Genomic DNA, 27243 nt, shown 5'->3' with positions numbered 1-27243 from the left:
TATTTGAAAAATATTACATTTTCTCCACATCACATCAGTCAATCTATAAATTCCACTTTCGGAAGCTGGACTTGAATCCCCTTAGGACCATGAAACATGGTTAATAAATTTCAACGATTCTTATTCTGATTAAGTCCTCTAAAGTCTGAACTACCAGAAAAGATAACATAATTTATTCCTTTGAGGGAGGACAGGCAGGATATTTAAGAATTAACCTCAAGTCTGAGAAGTAATAGATAGCAGAATAGAATCAAGGAACTATATAAAGGCACTTGCTTCCTACAGATTTATGTTTCTTCCACTAGTAGAAGAGCTATGGGAGTTCTTACAAAGTCTTAGCTGGTTCCCCAACTGTGAGGTATTTTCCTGAAAACTATGAACCTGAAAATTTGGGGGTTTGAAAAAGGATGTGCTCAAGGCACTTTAGAGGCTTAAATAGAAAGGGTCTGTTAGCTTATGGCAGCAGGATACACTTTTAGGAAAAGGTAAAGAGCCTGTACTCAGGAAGCACAGCAGCGAGAGCACAGAACCACCCCTGTAACCTGCTTGTGTGACATTACAGCCAAGAGAGCACAGGCCCTATGCTGTACGAGAGTATCCAAGCAGAACAGCCAGAGGAGAATCAAATTAGGAGAAATTTCAGAGATTTCATATATAAATTTAAGCACTTCCTATTCAGGTATCTATTAAGTCTTGATGCAAAACAGAAGGGTAAAAGAAAATTCATACAACTGAAGTGACACTGTATCTGAGAATCTACTTTGTTTATTTCAGCAAGAAGTGCCCCCAAACCTAAAGTACAACATTTTAAAATCTACAACACAAAAATAGAAAATATTCAAAATGCACAGAAACACAAGTCACTTTTAATGTGATTAAAACGTCACATGAGATTTTTTGCAGTTAAGTGGCAATTAAGGATGTGCTTTACAACACTGTACAGAAATCTGCAAGTTCCTGTACAGGCAGGATCCTCACGCTTGTGCAAGTCGTTCTAGGACTCTTCGGTAATCTGAAACAAGCTGTTGGAAGCTCTCTTCTAACTGCTCACGTTGCATGTTTAGGTCTATTTGGTTCAACTGATTAGTCATCTCCTCTGGTCTTAGACACCTTCTCATCTTGGCAAGTTCTCTCTGTTTTTTCTAAGCAATCAAACAAATAGCAGTTTGAACACAACAATAATTATCAAGAATATGGTATTTCATTAAAATTTATTCAATTTCAGTATCTAGTTCTTTAAGATGTCCCTAATCTCAAGAAAAGCATTTACAGTGTCTGTACATCTCTTCTGTTAAAGCCTTATTACCATTTCTGTATTACCAGTGAACTAGTGAAGTGAAAAATGGTTTCGATTTTTTTTCCTTAACCAAACAGATTAGGTCTAACAATACACCTACTACTGAAGATGTATGGCATGAAAAACTTGACTGCAGAAAAATGACCAGGATATTTAGTTTTACACTGGCATTAATCACACTGGTGTCCCAATATGTAGCTGTTCAGCCAACTAATTTCCCCATAACTATCAAAAATTAATTTTAAGCCTCCTGTACACAGAAAAAGTTTCACAAATTCTTACAAATTATTCAAGTAATAACTGTCAGGAACTAGCAGTAACAATGGTGAAATGAAATAAGATTATTTACAAGCATAAGTGTATTTGTACAGCAAGAGGATGAGTTCTCCTTGCTGTGTCACATGCAATATTTTTACCTGTTTCTTAAAAACACTTCAAAATGCTTTTGTATTTCCTTTTCCCAGATATACTTTTACACAGCTGATATCTATATCTGAATATATAGTTCTTCAGGTACTTTTAATTCTTCAGTCTTCTCTTGCTTTGTAAAAGCAGAATGTCATTCAACATTTCATTAAAAAAAGATGTTATGTATGCCTGGCATCTTATCAATAAATCTTTGCAATGCCTATGGAATCAAGAAAATTTCACCCAACTATTTCTACCATCAGTCTCAAAATTAATCTCCTTCTGTTCTCTAATTTTACAATTATCTCTCACAGGAATATTTGTTTTCTTTCTGTGGTTGATGCTGAGTGTCAGGAAGGAGGAGTGGAGATCACAGTAAACTGTAAATGAGTAAGATCAGAAAAGCTTTTATAATCTCCCACAGATTCCACAGATAGGCAAAGTTCAGTTCAGAAAAGGAGATTCTGTACTTAAGTCCTGATAAGGCCTCCAGGCACATTTCTGCCAACAATCAAGAAATCTTTCCTTGTAGAATCAATGTCAAAAACAACACAGATGTTCAAGTTTTAGATTCTTGTTAGTTCTATCTAGTCAAAATGTATAAGATACTCAAAACATGTGATGAGTTGCCCAAATCAAAATAGAGATGAGTACCTTCTGACCAAGCTTCTGTCAGTAGAAGAACTAAAACCTTCTTATTCTAAATCTAAGTCTGCTTAATTAACAGGAATATCTGTTTAGATTATAAGTATTAGCTCTGAAAAAAGGCTGTCACCTTTTAAATGCCCATTACATCTGATGCTGTAGCGTTAGGCCATCTCTAACTTCCAGATTCCTGGTAGAAAGCAAGCTCCCTTTGCGTGTTTCAGATAACCAGTTGTTCCAATATCCATTTCCCTCCAAATATACTACCAGCATATCCAGGTACACAAGATTCTGAAAACTGCCATCAGTAACATTTTACCTGGGCAGTTTCAAGAGAATTCTTAGGGAGCAAGTTACTGGGCTAGGCAGAAATGTATATTCTGTTGAAGTAGCAAACCCAAACAAAGTATCAGCACAGCAGTGGTATTTACTTCCAACAGGGATGACATGAAGAACAAAGACATGATCAGGGAGACATGTCTACCAGCACAGTCCACCAATATCAAAATCAAATCATCATCAATTAATCAAAAGCAGAGTTCTTCAGAAATGAAGAAATTTCACAAGATGCTCACCCTCCAACTACCTTAAACCCTGTTCACTAATATAACAAATCTTCTATTTCCTGTATTAGTATTGCTTATACAGAGAGCAACATACCTGCTGTATCAGTCATTCCAATCTAGTGGTGCCATGTATATAAAAGTCTCAGTATGTTTAACAACCTTGCTAATGTGAAGACTTCAACGAGAATAGATGTATTACATGTTTTTTCCCTGAAGTTTCCACATGTAGTTTTATTACTGCTACTGTTAGCCAGGAAATAGCTGTAAGATGCAATACCATTTCTACTAAGGTAGTGACAATTTAGAATTAGTCTATTATACAGCACTATTAAAATGAAGCTATCATATGCTTCACATAATAAAATGATACCAGTATTAGAGTATGCAGTAGTATTCCTGATAGTTTATTAAAGTTTGTTCCCCCTCCCTCCAAATTACCATCTATATACTAAAAGTTAGTTTAATTTTATTTCTGAAAATTTTTTGAAAACAGCACTGTAACTAAAATTTATTGGAAATTGTTTAAAATGAGTGTATGAGTAAGCTGTTTACTAGGTAGAACTATCACAAACAAGATGACTTTCAGAACATGAAACTTAAAATCAGGGAAAAAGGTGTTGGCTGCTTTAAGGATTCCTTTGAATCCTCATTGAAATAACAGGAAAAAATCAGAAATGCAATATTCTAAAGTAGTAATATTGCATATCTAGCAATACAAAATCCATTCATTATCCGTGCATTTATTGCATGCAAAGACTGAAGTGGAAACACCTGCTGGAAGCAGTAGAATTGAAGCTGCTTATTGGGAATTTTGCATTTCCCCCACAGGACTTCAGTGCTGAGTGAATTAACTGAAACGATGTAATAGTCCTGTTTGCTGAAAAATCACCTTATTTGTAGTGGGCACTGACTGAAATTTAACAAATGAGACAAGACACTCATGAAAGAGAAAATGTATTGATTAAGGTTCTGCCACTCAGCATGACATGGTGTTATCTCCAGATCAGACAAGTATTTAATACAGTGCTGGGCTCTCATTTCTGCTAACAGCCCCCATAATCCCAACATGACTACAATCAAAGTTTTGGTATTGTGGTATAACAGGGTAAGTGCTGCTTTAGGAAGGTTTGCAAGCTAATCGAGGTATTCCTCATACTCTTTTTTCAACAGGATTTTGGTTTGCTTAGCAAGTACCTAATTGATGAGAGTAGCTAACGTGCCAGTTCTAGCAATAAATGTAGATTTATTTGTGGTCTTTTTTCATCAAGAGTCAAAGACTGATGCCATTAGCAACTAGGATATAATTTTTTCAACCTGTATGTCAAAGGGTCAGTTTATGCAACACAGACCAACCATACTGAAGATCCTGGAACCCATAATTAATAGGAACTAAGAAAATTACTTTGTATCTAGTTTAGTATTTGCTTGAGTTTTACTGCTGAAATTACTGTATATTCCATCTGCACAGAGTTCTATGTTGATTACTTCTAGCAAGTTGTTAAGACCTAGCTAACAAGTAGAACAGGAACCTAAACTACCACCTAGTCTGCAGTATAAACTTATTACAGCATTTACATCTTCACATTTTTGGCTTGCCTATTTAAGATATATTTTTAGCCTTTTCAAGAAATTGACAATTTTTTCCCCTTAAACCTACATGGGCATAATGCCACTTGTAGCTAGAGAGCATAAGCTTAATAGCAACCTCCTGCTGGAATTGGGCAGGAAACAGTCAGGATCTTCAGCACTGCAACGTACGAATGATCTCTTCATCTGTACACGTGCCAGTTGAACACTGCATAACTAATAGTAGTTGATTGGCAACATAATTGGCATCAACTACATTTATGGAAATGAAAGTAAAATCAAGTATAATTAGCCCTGGAAAAAAGTATTAAATGATACTTAAGTTATATACACCTTATAGGGGCCAATCAGTCTTCTTTTAACGTCCAACCGGTAGCTCCTGGACTGTTCTGCATCCCCCATGTTTGTTGCACGCAATCGGAGAATTTCATAGACTCGTCTTGTGTGTTGCTGACGAACAGAAAGGAGAATAAAAACCACGTCTGAATGAAGAGGTCACTCAACAGAACTCAAAGTGGAGAAATATTGAAATATTAGAGTAATTCCTCAACCTATCAGAAGACAATCAGAGGCGTGGACAGAGCCTCTGTCAAATCTATCCTCCTATCAGCTGGGTTAAATGAATAAACATTCTTCTTTTAACTTCAAAACCATTTTCTTCCATGCAGCCAGTGTCCGGTCTCTCAAAGTGTTGCACCAGCTGTAGAGGTGCTTCAAGGACCTACTGTTAATAAACAGCAGAAAGCCCAGAAACCAGAATCCAAAAATACTTCAAAGAACTGAAGGACTGGAACTAGAGTGACATTAAACAATATCAAACAGTATCTACTTTGCTAATTTTAATAATCCCCATATACCTACTGTCCTTCAGAAGGCCCCCGAAGTTCTAAATATGAAAATGAAACAAAAATATTTAAAGTTTTCTGTTTACTAGTGAAGAAAATTAATTAGTAAATGGAAACACAGAAGTGCTTTTGGTATCACTATCTGACAGTATGACATCTGAGGAGAAAAAAACCCTACAGGTTCTATCTGTATGAAAGCAGAATTTAAGACCAAGTCTAAATAAGGTGGTTTGTTTGCTATGTTTTTATACCATTAAAAAAAAAATCAAACCGAACATTTATCCTTTCAGATTTAAAATACAGAAGGCTTTCACAAACGATACCATTTTCATGAACACATCTGAATATAGCTTCACATTCCCCATCCCTCAAGCCTCAAAGTTTTCATTAAACCACATTTGAATACATTTTTTTATTAAGCAACTCTGCCATTTCACTATTATACTCACAAACAAGTTTAATAACTTACTGAGATTACCAGCAAATTTAATTTTCAATTCACCTGTTCAGTTCTCCAAGTGTTTAGAGTTGCCTTAGTAGCAGTTGTTTACCACTTAGGTGTTTATTCCCAAAGCAACATTTATTATTTACATAAATACACTTAAAAGATATCAAAACCATGTCAAATTCTATTACAACAACAGACTTTTTTAAGTAAAAAAAGCATTTATCTAAAACCAATAGCTAGGTCTCTCCAGATACATCCTAAAAAACTGTCAAAATAAGCCAGAGTGTGTAAATTCCAAGTCTCCATCTCTAAGTTTATATTGTTATTCTATTATTTTGATAAGAATATGTCCAACTACAATGGTTCTGATTCAGTACCTTATTTATTTTCAATTTTTGTTGAGCTTCCGTCACCATTTCTTGACTGAAACCCTGCATTAACTTTACTGGGGAAAAGCACAGCAAATCTTGACAGAGCTTTACAAGAACAAAGTCTCTTAGCTTCACATAGTTCTCTGATGGATCTTCAGCTAGAAAGAATAAAAAAAGCCTATCAGCATTATTTGTTTTCTCATCTCTGGGATGTAACTACAAGGAACTATGGACAACAAAAGCGGATACAGCATTCATCAGTGTAATACCAAGGTTGTGGACTTGATCCTGTTATGGGCCATTCATTTAAGACTTGGACTCGATGATCCTTGTGGGTCCTTTCTGACTCAGACTATTCTGTGATATAAACAACTGTGTTGTTTAATTAGTTAATTTTAAGTATTGGTATCAAAGGTTTAGGTGTTTGACAGCAGACATCAAGCAGGTCACAGAAAGAGAAACTTGTAACATTTTGTGTATGCAGTACTGTACAGTTTTATATTATGTGCATTTATAAGAAACTGACAACATACACGTTCAATCCCATTTAACTTCTTGGGAAAAGTAAGACTATTCTGTGTATAACACCTTTTTTTCTATATCCTCCGTCTATTCTATATTTGACAGAGTGGTAGAACTACTAAAACACAAGTAAATTATGTGGACAAAGAGTGGTGAAAATATCCTACTGTACACAAGTAAGCTAGCTGAAGACAGGTATTGACCACGAGTTAAAGTCTATGTTAGCAAGGAAGACAGGAAAAGGTAGAAAGACCCAAAAGACACGATTATCCACAATTAAAAGGCTGGAAGCACCTAAGCAAAAGCTGATCACAATTTCAAGTTACTTCCATTTTGCTTAAAATGACAGCATAGCTATCAAAATTGTTGCTTTAAGAAAAAAACACCGAAGTTGAGAACTAGCCTCAGTTAACATCAAAGTGGTCCCATCCACATTGTTCCTATTTATGAACAACATGGCGAATATATTTCTTTCTTCCTTGTTTGTTTAGACAGGCTCACCACAAATAAGTAGCAGGGCCATGTTTTCCCCCAACCCTCATTTTTGCATGAACTTGTTGAGTTTATTGCTAACCAGCTTATACCCCACCTGTGTTTTTCTTTAGTTTTGAGGAACACTGTAAATAGTTGGAATTTGCAGTTTTAGAATGATCAAAAAGAAAAAAAAAAGTTACCAAGGACTGGGATAGAAGTTTTTGCTATCTTTGTGCAGCACTGCACAACTATTTTTTTGGTTGGAGGATGCTTATGATGATTGTATCAGTTAACATGTTTTATGCATGAGTGGCCTAATCTCGTATGGCAAACCTTATAGCACTTACTCTACAAAACAGATTGGAGAAGGTGCACTAAAGTTAACTCCATTCGTTTGAGCTCAGATTAGTTAAGAGAAACATGAGGCAGTTTCTGTACAGTAAGCACTATCAGCATACATTTTGCTTGTGTCAGCACGACCAGGTATAAGCAGAACAAAATATTTGTTGTAAATGTGAAACTCCAAAGTTTTTTAATACATCGTTAGCTCTTTCAAAGAGGTTAACTCTTTTCAGAAAGGTTAAAGGCTTTACTTCCCAATTTTAGATGATACGTAACTAAATATCCTGACAATGTCAGGATTGTGCAGCCGAATTTCCCGCTCAAAAGGACAAAAAATAATTCTGTAAGAGCCTTGAATGACACGTAGAATATTGTAAACTTTCTCCTGCTTCATTCCATAAAAAAATTAAACCCTGTTTTAGTGCACATTTACTGGTTGCTACAACCCTGTATTTAAGGCACTGAGCCATGCATATGTCAAATGATTTACGCAGTACCATGTTAAGACTTTATTCATCCTCAGTTAAAGCTTTGTACTATTAAAAGGAAAAAGTAAATGCATGATGCAGATGATTTTCTGTTGCATAAACAGTTATACTTCCTTGGGTTCCCATGAACTGGATTAAAATTATGAGGTGGATTACCTTTTGTTATGATTATGCTGCAACAATGCATTATGAAGCAAGCAGTCAATTGTGTTTTAATTAGAATGGGGAGTTATTTCTAACCAAGATGAGACTGCACATAGAATTGAATGGTCAAATTGTGCTTCAACTATATTTCTTCCTATGCTAGACTTGAAACCACAGGACAGACGTCACACTTGTGGCAATTTCTAGTGTTATTTTTGTTATGCACATCCACCCTTTATCCCCCCTGCCATTTCCTCAATAATCTTTTATTTTTAGGTATTTGTGCACACACCTCTAATATCACAGATGCCTTCAGCCAGCAATGTGTGCTCCTAGAGCACAAGTTCTCTATGGACTTTTACTGTCTGTAAAATTTCATCTTGCACACTAATATTAATATGCTATTTTAGTTAGATGAGTGTGTGCCCCCTGAAGTCTGAGTTCTGGCTAACAGAAGGAAGTTGAACAAGGAATTTGACAAAGCTTGATCTCTTGGCAAACTCAGCTGTGTATCTCACAATAAAATGGCTAATTAGCTGGTAATCCGTTCATGCTAGGGATGGAATTTTCCTGGTGTACTGTTCTCTAAGTAAAGTATTTAAGGAGCTACATTATATACACCACTTCTGTAAACCAGGGTACTACTGATGCTGGACTGAGCAGAAGCTGAATCTTCAAAAGGCTGTGTAATTCTGACAAATGAACACAGAAATTAGCTTGTGGGCTAACAACCTGTGAATGCTACAAGTTGCTTGTTAAAAATTTAACACAAACCTGTTATATCAAGTACTGTAGGAGAAGACATATAGTATCTATGAACTGTTTCAAGCAGCTGAGCACCATGGCCTTCTCCTTGGAATGGTGGCAAGATCAGCATCTGACTATAGACAAAGGAATGCATTTTCAGTTCAAATTATGCATTTGCAAATATAAAGTCTTAAAAACAAAATGGTATTTCATTTTAGATTAAAGTATGTGTAGCAACCTTAATGTTAAAATGTAATTTTCAACAGAGTCTTAAAATTGTTAAATATTCCAAACTTGTTTGAGATTCCCTCCGCTTCAAGAAGGAAACAATGAAATAAATCAGTGCACAGACAGCTAATAATGGGGATTTTTTTAAACAAATCAACACCATTATAAACAAGTATTGGGAACTTCAGCAGTTCCCTCTTCTGAAATAAAAGGCAAGGCACGAGTTACACCGCCAATTACCTTACACGTGGCCGGGTTTTGTCTGGGTACACATAGTAATTATAGACTGTCATGTAGCCTACGGTCGCAAAGAGCGTAGCTCCATCCTTATTATACTTCTCAAATCTGCAGATAAAACAGAAAGCCAAGCAGGTCAATTACAGTCACGCTCCCATGCAGTGTCCATTTTCTTTTCCATTCTCCAACTGAATTTTCAGTGTCAGCAAGCTACTCTGTGAGGACCCAATGGGTACACCTGCTATGTTCTGAATGTACAATTCACTTAATTGGTGTGCAGCAACTTGGATAAATCAGGCCTCTTTACAGCACTTCAGTGCACTTGCCTATTATAAAGATGAATAGGTGGCAAGTAAAAGAAAACACAGGCAAAGCTCATTTTACTGTTTAAGCCTACATTCAGGGCTCTAACGGACAACAGCATTTAATTCAGCTCTATTCTCAAGCTTTCCCAAAGCATAATGGAGGAAAACTCAAGCCTCATAAACAATGGTTTTTCTTTCCTGGGAAAAATATCATTATACTGCTCCAATAATTGGCCAGCCACAATTAAAATGCAGGCTTTGTGGAGGTAATAAGGTCCACTGTTGCTTTAGAACTGTACTTACACTAGAAAGTAGTTCCATCTTTCATCATCTACATCAATAAAGCTAGCAGTTTCAATAAACCACATCAAGAACGTCTGAAGCCTTTCATGATATTCTCGAAAGCCTGGACATGTCATGTCAGCCTAGGGAAAAAGCCAGGAGAAGTCAGGTGAAACCTATCACAGATGTAAGAGGAAAAAAAATATGCAAAACCTAATTAAATTATCAGTATAAAAAAGCATGTTTACAATGATTAATAAATGGATAAAATGATACTATTTATATACTATGGTTCAATCATGACAGACCGTGCATCCTTGCAAAATAAAATTGCATTTGGTTGCTCAAAAGCAGAAGTTGAACTTAAGTTTTCATACCTTGTATATCTGGTATGTTATATCTTCACCGGCTTCCTCATTATGGATAGAATATGTGTGTAGCAGCATTCCAAAGGGTTTGAAGTTGACCTCCTTCTCCAGCAGAGACACAAAGTCATCTGTGTTTGTGCAAAAACCAGGCGGAATGATTTCTCTAATTTTACTTTCAACATCATCTGCCTGCAGATTACAAAAAGGGGCAGGATCAGTGGAAGATGAGAAAAAAACAGCATTGATGTCATTATTGTGCTATAAGAAATGACTATATGAGAGATGATATGGCCTACCAGTAATTAAAAAAAAAAAAAAAAAAAAAAAGAAGGGAAGCATTTCTATTGTTTAGTGGTGACCTTCCAGCAAGTAAAGAAGTTGCACTGGTGAAATCAGAAAGGTCACAATCCAGCCACTGTAAGCATCAAAAAGCTCTTAGTTACAGCATAAGTTAATGAACACTATTATGTTTAGAGATTGCTACACTTGTCCAAGTTTGCCTAAGAGTGTTGATAGCTATTCTGTAAGTGGAGCACATTCAGAAGCTAAGACATTCCAGACAGCAATTCTCCCAGACTATGCTATGCAACACAGCCTTGTAGAATTCAGGTTCCCAAACAAGCAGCTTGCAATAACTACTAGGTAATGCAGAACTAAGCAGAGAAACAGGCACAAAGATCAAAAATGTTAGCTCCCAAACAGAAAAGTGACAGCTAGCACACTCTTGCATTCTTGTGTCCCTCTGCTTGAAATGCCTGTCTACAGGATCAGCTCCAAAACACATTACAAACTCAGACAACCACATCCCCCATTCTAATAAAAGACAGTTTTGAAAACAAAGTTTGACATAAAATAGTACAATTTAAGAATACTGTCAGCAAATCTGACCTGTAGTCTAACATACTGTGGAAGACAAAATATTCTGACACCAAAATTAATTCACAGATTTCACTTTGGTTATCTGAAAAGTTAGAGACTATCAGCTGAGCAGACTTCATAATCCTTTTCAGACCCCCAGAAGACCACTTGATTGAATACATTTACTACTTCTTTTTAACCATGAATATTTGATGAAGTTTCACAATAACGTATTACTGCTTCTCACCAGGCAATAAAACTTAATGAATTGGTCTCAACTTAACAAAACCGTTCTCCTCAATACAACCCCTAAAAGCCTGACATTACATTCAACAAAATGAGCTTACATTCAATTCAAACTTTCCTCTAGACAATGAATCCAGGTTTTTACTTAATGGAGTTTGCCGTGAGTTCAGCTGTAATGTTTGTATTGTATCTATTTCCACAAGGACGGACACAAGAACACTTTGTGTTAACTTACTAAGCAGCTCTTTCACACCGTTTACATGCATGATGGGTATTAGTTCAAAACCAAGACCCTTGCTACTTAGCATTCAAAACAGGGAAATTAAGATGCTTAGAACAAAATACACTACAAAAGGCTAATACAACATGCTACTAATTCCTGTCCTTTCAACCATAGGCCCTTAAGTAGAAGCAATGCACCTGCAAATGAATAGCACTTTATCATTCAGTTACAGTTTTATTGTAGAGAAAGATGGGTTTAGCTCAGCACAAACAAGTTTTATTCTTAATGGTTTGGTACTACCAACATTTATATTTATATTTGGAGAGAGAGCTATTAAGCAGTTAAAATACAGCTCTACAATACTTGGTGTAAGAACCAAGTTAAAACATGTACAGTCTTTACATCCATTTCATTCTCAAAACAAAGATAATTTATTGGAGTCTTTGCTATTCTTCACAGACCAATATTAACTAAAACATTTTCTTTACACTTACTGATTTAAGTGCATTACATAAAATCAGCCATTTTTTCAGAATCAATGTAATACATTTAAAAACATATTTATATGGAACACATTTTAGAAATTACTTTTTTTTAAACCATGCAAATGCACTGTTTAAGCAAATCTTAGTCTGCACACTGCTTACAGAGCTGTAGGGAACCACAACTAAGAATCCATAGTGACTCATTTTATATAGCTGAAATAGGCATGTAAAAATAACTAAGAATTAAAACAGTACTTCCAAGCATCAGTTCAGTATCTCAGGCTATGTGGAAGCTATCTAAACAAGGTGAACATACAGTATGAGGTACCATATAAATAATGATTAAGTAATTTTGCTTCCCTTCATATTTGTAACTTTCTTCATTAGTGGTGAGAAGGAAGTCAAACTTTCACCTGCTGAAAGCCTGTAAGATAACACATCCATCACTGGCTGCCACCAAGGAAATATCTTACTTTCAAAAAAATAGAAAGGATTAAAAGATGACAGAGACTTAGCAGATAAAGCACCAGATAATACTTCTTGGTTCTATATGACTAAAACATATTTTCACCTATTGCCTCCTAAAAATTCTCTCCCCTTGAAATCAGATCTGACATAATTTAAGAAATGAAAATATAGTCTTTAGTTACTTTTAGGGTTAACAGGATTTCTCTCTCTTACAGAGCAAATCCCAGAATCCTCAGCTGGAGTGGTGGCAGAAGTTTAAGTGATCCAATTTTCAATTAGCAAGTCCTGGAATACTGGAATCTTGACATATCGACAACATAAAAAATAATGTTTCATTAACACCTGTACTTTTTAACAGAAACATTAATTACTTTGTAAGCCAGAAACATTAATTACTTCGTAGGCCCTTTCCAAACCCTTCTGAGGTGCTCATAATCCAAGGACCTACCAGAATTTGTTTACTGCCTTCCCTTGTGTATTTCCTTGCTCTTGTTGAGAGGTTAATTTCACTCATATCTTCCCAACAGGAATGGATGCACACAATGGCACCTAAGTTTCTCCTCAGAAAAACAATCCTGTTGACTACTCCAACAATGTTTAACATAGGCAAAGCCACATACAATGAAGCATGCAAAAGCCTGAATTAAGCCAGCCAAGAATTTTTGAGCTTTTGGTTCATGGAAGTGCTGCCTGTAATGTATTACCTTCATAATCAGAATCATGTGTGGTGATGACAGGGAATTTGGTATAGGCTTGTAATTACACTTGATTTCTAGTAGGACTGTTTAAATGGGTAATGTCTTTGTACATTGCATTTGAATCTGGATAATTTTACTATAGAGATTATTCTTGTACTAACAGGCAGCTATGACATTTGTATACCATGTAGATGCTGTTTCAAAAAGTGATTGAATTTAAAATAATTACAGAAGCATATTTAAAAGTTGAATTTCTCTAACACATGCATGTGTTTCAGTGGGGAGCAATGGAGTGATCAACAGTATTACATGAAAGAAAGAAAAATATGCCAATATTAAAATAACACTTTTTCATTAACTTTTGTATCAAAGTCTATAAACGTATAGACTAGTTGCAAAGCAAGATATATAGTTTAGTGAAATACTTTTCCTCCACCCTATCATAAAATGCAGATGAAAAGGAAAATATTGGAACAGCTGCAAATCTCAAAGCAGCAATGCAGAGGTCAATGCTATTAATATTTACACTAGAAGAAAGCAGCTTCTCTTCAGATATTTGAAAGAATCAACTTCACCCAGGGGAAAATTCTGTCTATTTTCATTAAATGAAGTGCCAACTTCTGTTCAAAACACAATCATACTCTGCTGAGCCTTCCTCAATAAAGATGGAGCTAAACCATGTTCAGATGTATAAATATGACTGGAGTTCTGTCTCTTGACATTTCAGGATTGTATCTTTTCCTCATGTTCAAAAACATCTTGGAGAAAAAAAAAGAAGAGGTATTGGGATAAGTATTTCTGTCAGTCCCTAGAAGGGACTGTAGCAGCTGCTTTAGCAATAATCAAACCAAATTTAATATCACAGAATAAAACCACCCACCATTGAATGGGCTTGTAGGGGTATTTAGATACAAAATCCTAAGCTGTGAATAACTTTGTGGAGCATTAAAATCAACATCTTACTTGTAAACAGTTATGTTAAAGGCAGAAACTGCTGTCCTTTCCTGAACACCATCTATTCACAGCACAAAGATTATCTGTCATGCATGGTGGATAATCTGCCTCTTAGTATAATTATCCTCAAGGAGCAGAGATCAGCAAACAAACAGTTAACTCAGAAAAATAAATGTTAATGTGCATTCAAATTAACATCCTGCTGTAATGACAGCTTATGTTTTAATCTCTGCAAATGCATTCATACTTTAAGGTGGTTAAACTGATGGCAAATACAAATGAGACCAAGATTGATTACAGCCATGTCTTTTTTTCTACACAGGTTTAGATACAGCAATATGAGCAGTCTATTTGAATGTACAGTGTTAGTAACACCAAGGAAAGCACAGAGTAAGCAACCACATTCTTCCCATCCAGTCAAAGCCTGTAAATGCTCTGGAAAGCACAGAGAAGCCTCCCTCAAAATGATCCTCTTTTTTGTCTTCACCTCGATCCCTTAATCAATTGGAGTAATAATTCTGTATAGAAAACAGGGCTTGAAAAAAGCAATGATTCTGAGCAATCAGAAGTTTCAGTATGCTTTGGACAAGACAGACCTTGTTTACCTTGCCTGCACCTCCAGAAAAGTAAAGTGGGTTTGCCATTTGTACAGAAAATAGACTGTCAGTAAAAAGGTGCTATGGTGTGGATTCCTGTTGTGATAATTATGAAATTATACTGGTGAAAGGTTGAACCATTTGATTTTAATGTTTACCACATTGCCAACAGCTTTCCTTTTTCCCCTATTTCCAAAACCATTCTTAAGATTGAAGAACATGACCTTTCACTCCTAAGATATGTTGCTCTAGCCTTGAAAGTATTTCAGATATTGTCCAGGCACTTAGCCTGTTGAAGTAAGTATATTCTAAAACACCTTCAGAATAAAGAAGGACAAACCTTTAAAATTCACTTACCAAAGTAATTCCAGTGTATTTCTCCCTTTACAATAGGCCTCTCCTTGCAATTATTTAAATAAACTCCAATGAACTTGAAATTAGTAACTTAAATACAGCTCAGAATATTCTCAGAATATTCTGAGAGCATATAGACAGTATGAGAGAAAATAAATCTTTTCTACAAGTATTCTATAAGCTCAGAAAACCTGTAGGCAAAAATAGAAAAAACAAACAAAAACCCCTGCAGATAACTGCAGATAACTGTATATCATATTCCTTTAAGATGTAAAGCACACATGATACCTGTCCACAACTTTATAATCTCTCTTCTGCCTTACTTGTCCTCCACATTTAAAGAGACACACATACCATATCACGAAGTGCTTACAAAAATCTCCTATTCCTTCTGACTGAATTCTCTTCAGCATAAAACCTGGACTCGGTTAACGTGAAAATACAGACTTGTCAGGTAGAGGGGTTTTCTGTGGAATTGGTTTTGGTATTAGCACTTCATGTCTCACTGTACTGCTTGACACAATTTTGATGGCACTGGAGTCAAAGAAGGGGAAAATGTACAGATGAAGTCCAAAGCTCTTTTACAGCTTAGCAACAAAGGAAGCTTTTTTTGTTTATTGTTAAGTTAAACCATGTTTTGGGGGGATATTACTAAACCTAGAATTCCTGTCCATGCCCAAGTAAACCTTCTAAATGTCATGTCAAAGGCAGAAGCACACCTGCACTTACCTCCACACAGTCAAACTTCTCATTTACTTTCGATGTGTATTCAATGCGGAAGAACGTCGACAGGTTACCAGCGATGTAATACAAAAGGATCTTCAGCCCCTTGTAGCCAAAAGCAATTTCACTGAGAAAGAAGAAAAGAACAATCAGGAACTCTACACAAAGCAAAATATTCACATCACAGTGCTTTCATCTCATTGGAAGCTCACATCATCTTTCCCAGTAAGGTAGGGTAAGCTTCCTAATAGGAAAAGGGAATCAAACTGGATGTGCACTATCCAGACAGAGACAATGACTTAAAGTATTGCTACTGTGTTGCTCCTCTAGTGGAGAAATACAACATGTTTCTGAACTCAGCAAGGCAATGTCTCTGCCCTTACTGCAACAGCTCAGGAGAGATATAGCTAATACCTGAAATAGCTAATACCGTGTTTATGTTTTTTCAGTAGCTTTAACTCCTTAACAGGTATTTATATGAGTCGATCAATAACGTTTATTAGAAATTACTTTGCGGTGTAGTATAACATTTTGGAATAAACTACTGCAATTTCTACTGTACAAAACACAGATAATGAGACATAGCAGTATGTGGACAGTTTTTGGTTGAGTTTCTATTTAGTTATCCAATGTCACCAGAACTGAGCAAATGTAAAAAAAAAAAAACAACCCAAAAAAGACCCACAAAAGCCTTTTCTACACTTTGAAAGTAAGAGTTGCCTGAACACAAACCCTATATTCTTATGAAGTATAGAGAATTCTTTTTCTAGTAAAAATCTTGATAAAACAGTAGTGTTCACAAAGTAACAGGTCAATTTTTGTTATTTTAAAGCATAGCTAATTTTTTTTTTAACTGGGATTTTTCTTTTATGATAACACATTCATAATTTAAAACTTGAAATAGAAGTTCCAGAACAAGAATTTGCTTGTTAGTTATTCTAACAGATTGGAGAGTTCTCCCATTACTAGAATTATACATAGTTAATCCTAATTGGAGTACTCAGAATGCTTTTAAAAAGGAAATGGAAATTAAGAAACATAACTATTTCAAGAAGTCCACAGAAACATGCATCTGGATTTTCCTTAGTAGGTTGGGTTTGTTGTTGTTGTTGATCTTTTTTAACTATGGTCAGATTGTTGAATATCACTCTACTGAAAATATGAAATGACATTTCAGCACTAGGGACAGAGTGGCTGACTTCCCTACAGTACTAATTAAGTCAGCATACTCTAAATAGAAGAAACAATACTTTCCTACTTTCACTTTAGTAAGGACTTTGACACCATTTCTAAAGCATTCTTTTGGAGAAACTGGCTGCTCATGGTTTGGACATGTGCACTGTTCACTGGGTAAAAAACTGGATGGATGGCCAAGCCCAAAAAGTGGTGGGGAATGGAGTTAAATCCAGCTGCAGCTGGTCACAAGTGGTGCTCCCCTGGGCTCAGTGCTGGGGCCAGTCCTGTTTAATATCTTTATCAATGACCTTAATGAGGGCATCAAGTGCCCCCTTAGTTGGTTTGCAGACAACATCAAGTTGGGTGGAATGCTGAGCTGCTGGACTTGGGTCACAACAACCCCACTACAGCACAACAGACCTGGGGAAGAGCAGCTGGAAAGCTGCCCAGCAGAAAAGGACCTGGGAGTGCTGGTCAACAGCAGCTGAACATGAGCCAGTGTGTGCCCAGGTGGGCAAGAAGGCCAACAGTGCCCTGGCCTGTATCAGCAATAGTGTGGCCGGCAGGACTAGGGCAGTGATTTTCCTCCTGTACTCAGTATAGCAGGATTTCTTGTTTTCTAACAATTTGGAAGCAACTCTTCCCTTCTAGACCTATTAATTTGACTATGGAAAATTTAACTTACTCATCTCCAAACACTTGATGGCTGTACTCTGGATTAAATGTTGTGTTGTCATCCTCCAAATCCTCAGGAAAGCGAACTGAGGAGGGGGAAAAGAAAAAAAAAAAAAAAGAAAAAAGAGAATGACCAAGTCATCGGCTTTGGTTTGTTTATCCACAGATGCCCTGGTAGCTGTTCATGCATTCTTCTGCTACAGACAACTTCAGTTAAGAAACTATGTACATTAGGCTGACACACAAATGAAATGACGTTCTGTACAATTTAGGTGCACGTTGTTTGATCTGAGGATGTCAAATCGCTAATCAGAATAAAACTGAAAAATTGACACAGATGCACACATGTATATGTTTCATACATGCATCTCCTGAATATTCTGCCTTTAACTTCATCTTGAACACTGAGGACACTACCCAGCTGGCTACTCCTGCAATAAGCACATCAATCATGTAATCAATGTTGCCTTCTCCTGTCATTCTTCTCCTAGATGCAGGTGAGAACACTTCACTGTAGATGATTTTCATGGAGAGATGACTGGAAAGAAATATTTATGTGCATTTATATTCATGACAAAATTTTGGAGAATCAGCATGGATACATACAAAACAGCTGCAACAATATTATACTGGTACTTGTACCAATATTACCAAAACACTTAGTGATTTTTTTTCTTCCTGACTCTACTTTTCTTCAAAGCCTAGTAATAAACATGGCTTTCTCTGGTGAAGTAAAAACATTCACTATAATGGCATCTATTCAAACTCAGTAACTTACTGAACAAGCATTTTATTCATGCTTATGGGATTATAGCAGTTGCTCCACAGCAATTATGACAGAAGTTCTTCCATCATTAAATATAAGATTTATTAGTGGATGAAATTAGAGATTAAAGTAGGATTTCCTAGGAAAAAAATTTAAAATAGCGAGAAACTTGATTCCTAAACATTCTGTGTATTTGCAGTTTAAAAAAAATGCCTAGAATTGGAAGGGCTGTAACTCTTAACTTAGGCATTAAAGATATAGTTCAGTCACGCTAACAAAGTACAGGTAGCTCAAAACAACTGTTACACATTTTTAATGCTGAATGAGTTGATATTGCATTAGCAGGAGTATGCAATGCTGCAAGAGTTAATATTACTATTACAGCTTTTTTTTTTAAAGCATGTGGAATATACAGCTTCATTGCTGCTTTACTCCAGTAAAACCAGAGACAAAGAAAAGTTTTTTCTGATAATATTAGAGAGTAATTAACCAAAGAGAAAAATGTGAATGAGGAACGTCCAAGTGACAAGATAAAAGTCTGACACTCTCAAAAGCAAAGGAGATGGTTGCTCTTGCCTTCTCAGGTTTAATTCAGAGAGCAACAGATTTGAGGCAAAGTAACAAGTGTTAAAAGAAAGCAAACAAAGGAGAAACAAAACAAAAACCAAAGAGCAATTCTCAGAAGAAATTAAGACCCTGAAGATGATAGTGTATGACTGCTTTTATATCCCATGAAAAACATGTAATGTTTGGTATTTTTTTAAATGGTACAACTTTGTAGCATCTCATATCTTCCTCTTAACACAATTAGTGTATGGAACATCTAAACTCCCTGGAAGAAAAAAAGCAAAAAAATTAGCTGAAATGGGCAATGGGTACCTTAATTAAAAACCTGATATAGTAGCTCCTTGGATTTCTAGACAAATTTCACTCAGATGTCATTATCTCTAATTCTTTGTCTTTAGAAAGGTGGAAGAGAAAAATAGAACATTCGGTCTACTCTTTGAAATAATGTTTGAGAGTAAGAGAAATATTCACAAATACAGTGGCTGAAAAACTTAAATATTTTGCTTATAACAACATTTTGGCTCACAAGCCACTGTGTACTGAAAATGCTACTAAGCTGTACAGAACAGACTGCTAATAGTTCTGAAAAGTGCTTAACAAGTTCATTACTTCAACTTCCTTAATAAATTAAGGTGTATATATATGTACTGCTCAAGGGAACAAATAGTTGAGGGGCTGTAAAGATTAAAAATTAGACAGATACACCTTATTCTTCAAGTTATTACAGTTGCACATAAGTTTAAGATATAAGCAAGTCCACCAAGAGTTCTGTAATTCTGGCTGTATTTTAAGTATCCTAGTAAGCAAATTGGCTAGAGAGAGCAATAAACAGTTCTTGAAAGATCGGTATCTTTTCTCTTCAGATTTTAAACAAATTTCACTAAAAATGTCTTGTGTAATCCAGATGTTGAGGGGGAAGGGCAGCAAAAACCCCAACCCAAAAACACTTTTCAGCCTTTTATTCACCCCCCCCATCAAAGAAAGAGGAAAGGGAAAGATGTTAGAAACACATAATTAGATATTTGTAACCCTAAAGAAATTAGTTCTGCTGCTATGGTCACCATGAAGTCAACACATACTTAGGACTACACCATGTCACAAGGATTACAGAAGCAAAGAATATAACAGATGCTTCAAGAAAATAAGATGATGTAATTCCAATGCACTCTGGTAACATGGTAATAAAGTGCTGATTATCATGCAGAGATAGGACTGAATTTCTACAGCTGTACTTGAATTCCAGTAGTCTCAGCAAACTAGACCACGCATTTCTTTCTTGAGTTGCATGCTCACATCAACAAGGACATATTAATACCTGGGTGAATTTAAGTATAAGAACATTTCTTAGGAAGGTACTAATACTCCAATATCAATTGTACAGCATTTAAAAAGGGACATTACCTAGCTTCAGCTGAATTGCTTCATTTGTATTACACTTGTATTCAGCCAGTTTCTTCTCCATAGCAGTAAGTCCTGAAGAAAAAGTTGTTTTTTTTAAGGTTTAAGAGGTGTTCAGTCTGTGTGTCACTATTACTCAAAGATCATATTAGAAAAAGGGTTGTAAAAACTACAGAAAACACACAACACAAAATCTGAACAAGTAAGATTAAGAAAAGCTACAATATGCTACAATGTGGTAACATGGAGAACATAGAGATTTATCTTAAAAACTTCTCTGGAACCATAAACAAGAACTAGAAAACAGACAAGCATCTCTCCATTTAGTTTCTGAGAATTAAAGACATTACCGTAAAATTAGCAAGTGTTATAAGTTATTACCAATTAAACATATATTTTAAAATGTAAGTATGAAATTAAGAATTCGATCTAACATGTTATTTAAAAAAACTGGTTAAGTAACACGTATTAAGTGTTTGCATTAAGTCATTTTCACAAACAGGTGTTCATGAACTGCAGTGGCATGTAAACCACCGGCAATTATTTGGCTACCACTGCTCTTCCAGAGCGGATGTGAGAGAAAAAAGCAAGCGAACTGCATTTAGTCTGTTTTTCAAAGCAGAATCCAGCACAGAAGACATTTCACTGATGGCATTTTCCAAGAGCTTTACGAACACAGCTACCCTTCACTCCAGAAGTATCACCAGAAAGTTCTAATATAGCTTACTTCAGTCAGTGAACTTGGGAGTAAAAACAGTTTCGGGCTTTTAATTCCCTGCCCACCCCCAAGAAACTCGCGGACAAGGAGATATACTCCGGCTCAGGAGTACCGAGCTCGGGGGCCGTGAGCCCGAGGACGCCCCGCAGCAAGAGCACGACCAGGGCAACCGGGGGTACAGAGACACAGCCGGCGGCAGAGGCAGCCGCGCTCCCCTTCCTCACACCCCGTACCGTCCCTCCCGCCCGCTGCCCCGTCCCGGCCTCACCCGCCATGTCCGAGCGGCCCGCGCAGCGCGAACCAACCCGCGCGCCCGCCCGCCGGAAGTAAGCGCGCTCAAACGCGCTTCCGCTTCCGCCCGCCGAAAGCGGGCCAGGAACCAATGGCTGTGCCGCGCGGCGCGCGCGGCTCGCGCGCATGCCCAGCGCTGCCTCGAGCCCTGCGCTCGCGCCCTCCGCTCGCGCCCTCGCTCGCGTGACCGGCCCCGCCTCGCCCCGCCCCGAGAGGGCGCGCATGCGCAATGCTGGCGGCGCGGGCTCGCACGTGTCCCGGCCCCGGCGTGACGGGAACGTCCGCCCGCTCGGCCGAGCGCCCTTCGCCTCAGCGCCCCCCGCACGCACCGACCGCACGGCCCAGCGCCACGGCCACGCTGCAGCCGAGCAAACAACCAGAGCTTTAGCCTTAGGAAATAAATAAATAAAAATCTGTGTGCTGAACCGCTTGTTACAGCCACCGTGTAAAGGATATTTCTGCTATTTTCTTTTAAGGGATTGGTTTTTGATGCGCTTATAACACAGATTGTTACTCTGTGTGCTGCTTTGGACTGGGATAGAACGATTACTTTTCTTCCCAGTGGCTGGTGTGGGGCCAGTGGTGGATTTGTGCTGAACACACGGTTGATAATACAGAGTTATTTCTGTTATTGCCGAGCAGGGCTTGCGCAGAGCCAAGGCCTTTTCTGCTTTCTTGTGCTGCCACACTGGCAGGGAGGGGGGGTGTGCATGGGAGGCTGGGAGGAGACGCAGCTGGGACAGGTGACCCCAACTGACCACAGGGGTATTCCAGACCATATGGCATGCTCAGTATAGAAAGTGGGGGGAAGAAGGAGGAAGGGGCGATGTTTGGAGTGATGGTGTTTGGCTTACCAAGTGGTTATACATGGTGGGGCCCTGCTTTCCTGGAGATGGCTGAACACCTGCCTGCAATGGGAAGCAGTGAATTAATTCCATGTTTGACTTTGCTTGTGTGCATGGCTTTTGCTTTCCCTATTAAACTGCCTTTATCTCAACCCATGAGTTTTCCAGCTTTTACCCTTCCTGTTCTCTCCCCGGTCCTGCTGGTGGGGAAGTGAGTGGCAGTGTGGGGCTTGGCTGCTGGCTGGGTTAAACCACGACACTCTGCAATTAGTAGGTATTTATGGACTTGCTGAGCAAGGCACTCTAGTGGTCAGATGCTTATCAAATGCCTATCAGATGCCTGTCAAATAGGCAGATTTCTATCAAAACTGTTCTTGTTGTCAGTTGTGACATAGCATGTGAACTCTGAATTATATTCGGAGAATTTTTGTTGACCTATAGCCAAGAAAAGTTCTGCTTTCTAGAGAAAATTAGTTGTTTTAAACTTAAGAAAAGTGATCCATTGTTTTGTGACCACTATTATAAACTGCCAACTACTGTATTGTAGTTTTATATCTCACTGTGCTATTTGACGTGTACCAGAATCTGCCCTTTTTATATTTTCCAGTGGCATGTGATAAAAGACACCTTGTTGGGGTCTTGAAATAATACAGCAAGACAGAACATGTAGTATTAGTTAAGCCAGGTTTTACAAGCACTTACTGTGATGGAACTGTCCAAATGAAATATGAACTTGTCCTTTCTTGCGGCTGTGGCCTGTATGCTTTTCATTTTGAGATATAACACGAGTGTGCTCTACTGCTAAAGACCCTGTCAGAAGTTACTGAATTCCAGCCAGGACTGATAACTTTGCCTCTGGCTCCTTTGTTTGAAATACAGGGCTACTACCAATTTGCAGCCAAGCTGCCAGAACATCAGTTCTTGATGAACTTGGAACCAACAGGTCAGCTGACCCTTGAGAGAGCAGCTGCATCTGTCACGCCAGAAATGAGATTCAGCGGCGTTTACAGGAGCTCGGTTTTGCACTGTGGAGGTGCTGCCAGCAGCCCCCGGCAGGACCCGCACCCGCGCCGCTGGTGCCTCGGTGGGGGCAGATACGGCACCCGGACGGCTGCAACGGCGGTGTCCGGCACCGGCCGCCGAGGGCAGCGGGCAGGGCAGGGCCGGGCCGGGCCGGGCGCGGCGCTCGCCCCCACAGCGCTGCGCTGAGGCAGCGGCTGCTGCGGCGGCGCGGCGGGCGGGCGGCTCCTCCTCCTCTCCGTCCTCCTCCTCCTCGGCGGGCGCAGCATGGCGGTCAAGGTGACTCTCCCGCTCCGCCGCTTGTGGCAGGAGGAAGCGGGCGGACCCCGCGCGGGGCCGGGGGCGGGCGGGCGGCGGGAGGAGGCGGTGGCCGCCGCCGGCGCTGAGGGAGCCCGCGGGGGCCAGGGGGAGCGGCCGGCGGTGATGGTGGGGCGGCCCGGGGGAGCGGCAGCGCAGCCCGCGGTGCCTCCGCCGCCGCGGTGCCGCGGGGGGTGCGGGCCGGGGCCCCCGGCGGTGGCGGGGGTTGTGGCGGAGCCGGCCTGGCCCGCGGGCCGTGGCGGGGCCGTTCCGAGGGGCCGTTCCTGGGCCGGGGCGCCGCGGCTCTCGCAGGCAGCCCGGGGCTGACAGCTGTCACCGGCACCGAGCCTGGTGCGGTCCCACAGCAGCACAGCGCGGTGTTGGCTGGGGTTGGGCCTGTGGGTCTCAAGGGACGCCCCATGGCCGCCCTTACAGCGAGTGGTGTCGGGGCTCTGTCAGTGGCACGGCTCTCGAAGCAGTATCTTGCTTGTGTTTACAGGTGCACTCAGCCAAAAGAGCGGACCCCGCCGAACTACGAAATATTTTTTTGCAGGTAAAAAGATCTGTCTAGTGTTGTTTAAGTGACAGACTTCTGCTTTTTGCCCTCCCAGCAGTTTGCCATGGAATCAAACACGTTGTGCTGCTGGGATACTTAAAACTTCACTTTGCAGGCACAGTGTATTGAAGAGGCTGTCAGGCATCGAGCAGAAACTGCTGGTGACACAAATCCTGATTAACCATTTCCAAATTATAATGCTAAATATTTTTCTGAAGTATTTTCAAGTTTTCTATAAAATAAAAAGCTATAACTAAGTACTGTTATTTTTAAAATATACTTTTCCAAGATTCAAAAAAATTATTCTGCCTGTATGTTTTATCTTTGGGGTTTATATGTGTTCCTCTCACAAATGGATGGACCGCTGGCAATGTTTTTGGAACTTAAAATTGATAACTAAAGATTTATGCATTTCATAATATTATCCCTTGCAGGGCCTTATAATTAAGATATATATAAATAAGAGCATGAAGCTTTTTACACTCCCTTAGTTACAGTAAAGCACAGTCAGAAAGGAAAATTGAGTCAAACCTGTAACTTTGATAATAAGCTATGAATCAAGCATATGGAATAAGAACAACAACTGTGTTTTAGGTTCATAGTTGGGGCACTGATATTTCAAAATCACTAAAATAGCTTCTTTTCCTTTTATATTGAATGTTAACACAGTATATTCAAGAAGGTTTTCTCTGTGAAAAAGTTAAGAATATAAAATGAATATTAAAGCTAATACTGTAAATAATAAAATCTATTATTTTTGACATGTAACTTCTGGTTCTACTGTATTATCTAATACTTCCCATATATTACAAGTAGTCAGAGAGACCTTTTTGCCTGAGAGAGAAATGTTAGATCCCAACCCTGATTTTGGCGGATTTTTGCTTTTGTATACTGGATTACACTGGTAGTATTGCTGGAGTGCAAAAACTTAGAATGCTGGCATCAAACTGTGACATCTCAGCATTTAATTTCTAGCAAAAAATCTTCCAGCAACCTGGGGGACAGTCTGGTTTTAAAACAGCTTCTGGGTCTTCTCCATGTCTTGTTATCTTCTAAAAAACATGCAAATTAAGTTGTGGGTTGTTGCATGCTCTGAGGGATGAAAAAAATGAACACTCTTCTCTCTCCCCTTAAGTATTTGAGATTTGCAGTAAAAAGAACATAGAAAGAAAGTTTATTTTGCATTATATTTGATTAAAATTGAGTTTGAAATTGTGTTTCTGTTTGATGGGTAGCAATTGATCTTAGTTGCAAGCTTCAAAAAAATCAAAAGAGAATCATTCTTTCCAAGACTTAATTTGTAGAGAAATACTGCTAGTGTTGCACACATCAGGAGTCAAATATGTTGTGCTCTTTGCTGAGAGTGCTGGCCTGTCTGTGAGCTTCAGCTAAAGGTCGTGCATTCCTTCCTAAATTTGGCATCCCTTGGAAATGGTTAGAAGGGAAGATGTGAACTGTAGGCCTCATCACCATCCACCTTAATCACAGAGAGTGTACTTAAATTTCCTTCTCTTCATGCATGTCTTCTAAAGTGCTATGTGCCCTCTGTCCATGTAGTTTACGTTGTATTAGTGGATTTCCAAAAGCTTGCTATATGTTTATTTTTACTATTTTGAACTGTTAAAAATCTAACATTTTACTTGCATTAAAAAGATGTGCTATTATTTCTCTGTAATCTTGTAACTATGAAATGCAGGCATTGAAATTCTTTGTCTGTGCACCATCAGGTAACTTAGGTGTTTGCTGAACAGGCTTCAGTAACAACCATAAAAGAACATATTGGATAACAAATTATCCCTGAAGGATAAAAGAGTTACGTAGAAACACAGCTGCTAGATTTCTTAGTGAACCTTCATTCTTTTTTCTTAGGGAAGACACAGTCAGTCTTTGGGAAATATAGTTGAATTATTCCCTGCCTGCTGAGTTCAAGTGTAACCTGTTCCAGCAAGGTGAAGAAAGAAACAAAAACAAATTCCCAGTTTTAATACAGGAAACGTTCCCCACCACCGCTTAAAAATTACCTGAATCTCTTGCTCGTAGCTTAGCTTGATTTTAAAAATGTAATATTGATAGTGCTTGTAGGTCTCTTCTGCTTTGGAACTTCTCTCTCTTCTGCCCAGATAAAATCACTGGGATAGAAAACTCCTTTAAATTGAAAACTAACCAATTTTAAAAACAAAGCATTGTTTCTGAAAGTGTGGTGGGTACCTAGCACTGGACTGTACAACTAGAGTAGAGGGTTTGTGTGTTCATTTTATGTGATGAATTTTAAAAGTCTCATGCAAATTCATCAAAGTGCTTACCCAAGACAGTCTATAAACGTATAGTAAGAATTTTGTGTTATAGCATTCAGGACTGAGGAAAATACAGATTTAATTGATGTGTTATATTTTACATTCATATTTAGTCATAATTTACATTTACTTATTTTGTGCTAAAAGAGTCTTGATTGAAGTTGCATGGTGAAAAGGTAACCTGAGGACAAATGTATTTACATGCCTGGCTACTTTGTTAGGCCTTAATTTATTGGCTTGCTGCCAAGCTCTTCCAAAATGCCATGACCTTCTCATATGGAGCTCAGTGTATCTGTCAGTTAATTATTTTTGTCTCAAAATTTTTGTGATAAAACTTCCTGGACACATTTTTTATTGTAAGACAAATCATTGTTTATAATAAAGTCAGATAAATTGTTATCTGGAGAAAAAAAGAGGATGGTGTTTAGATTTTGACTGTCTTTGATATGCACCTCTGCTGTCATACAGTTGAATTCCATTATTCTTGAAGATATGCTCAGTACTCTGCATGTTTGATGGTCCTTCATACATAACATTTTCTTTGGATTTCATGTCTTGCAGCAGAATTGTGCTTCGTAATGCATTTTCAGTCACTTGTGTGTACGACTGGGAAGAGAACCTTTCAGAGTTGATTCAAGGAAGCCACAATTTCCTTATGCTATCATGTTGGCAACAGTGCTGAATTAAAGGATTCCTGTCCACTGTTTTTTGTTCCTGTTTTTGTGGAAATA

General features: G+C 38.4%; 2 protein-coding genes across 3 annotated transcripts in view; one reads left to right on the top strand and one right to left on the bottom strand.

The window, feature by feature from the left end:
- Positions 1-747: 747 nt before the first annotated feature.
- HAT1 (histone acetyltransferase 1) lies at positions 748-21512 on the bottom strand. 2 transcript variants are annotated; one of them, XM_027733700.2, is made up of 11 exons: positions 21478-21512; positions 20495-20566; positions 17771-17846; positions 15916-16036; positions 10314-10493; positions 9958-10079; positions 9353-9457; positions 8912-9018; positions 6174-6325; positions 4837-4953; positions 748-1142 (listed from the first exon to the last, which is right to left on the bottom strand). In XM_027733700.2, exons 1-11 carry the CDS (start codon positions 21482-21484, stop codon positions 975-977), a joined length of 1227 nt encoding a protein of 408 aa, XP_027589501.1. In that variant the 5' UTR covers positions 21485-21512; the 3' UTR covers positions 748-974. The 2 variants fall into 2 exon arrangements, with proteins under 2 accessions (XP_027589501.1, XP_027589503.1); XM_027733702.2 differs by lacking the exon at positions 21478-21512 and adding an exon at positions 21219-21296.
- A 2039-nt stretch (positions 21513-23551) lies between these two features.
- SLC25A12 (solute carrier family 25 member 12) overlaps positions 23552-27243 on the top strand; it is a 45723-nt gene continuing 42031 nt past the window's right edge. The window contains exons 1-2 of the mRNA XM_027733665.2: positions 23552-23644; positions 24162-24215. Of these exons, the coding sequence (XP_027589466.1) occupies positions 23633-23644; positions 24162-24215 (66 nt within the window). The 5' untranslated portion in view covers positions 23552-23632. The remainder of the gene's footprint in view (positions 23645-24161; positions 24216-27243) is intronic.

Source organism: Pipra filicauda, unplaced genomic scaffold (genome assembly GCF_003945595.2).
Source record: "Pipra filicauda isolate LSUMZ 115617 unplaced genomic scaffold, ASM394559v2 scaffold5_size6683894_pilon, whole genome shotgun sequence".
In the NCBI taxonomy this organism is placed as follows: domain Eukaryota; kingdom Metazoa; phylum Chordata; class Aves; order Passeriformes; family Pipridae; genus Pipra; species Pipra filicauda.
Note: the sequence above shows the minus strand (reverse complement) of the source record. Positions and strands in the feature narration are given on the sequence as shown.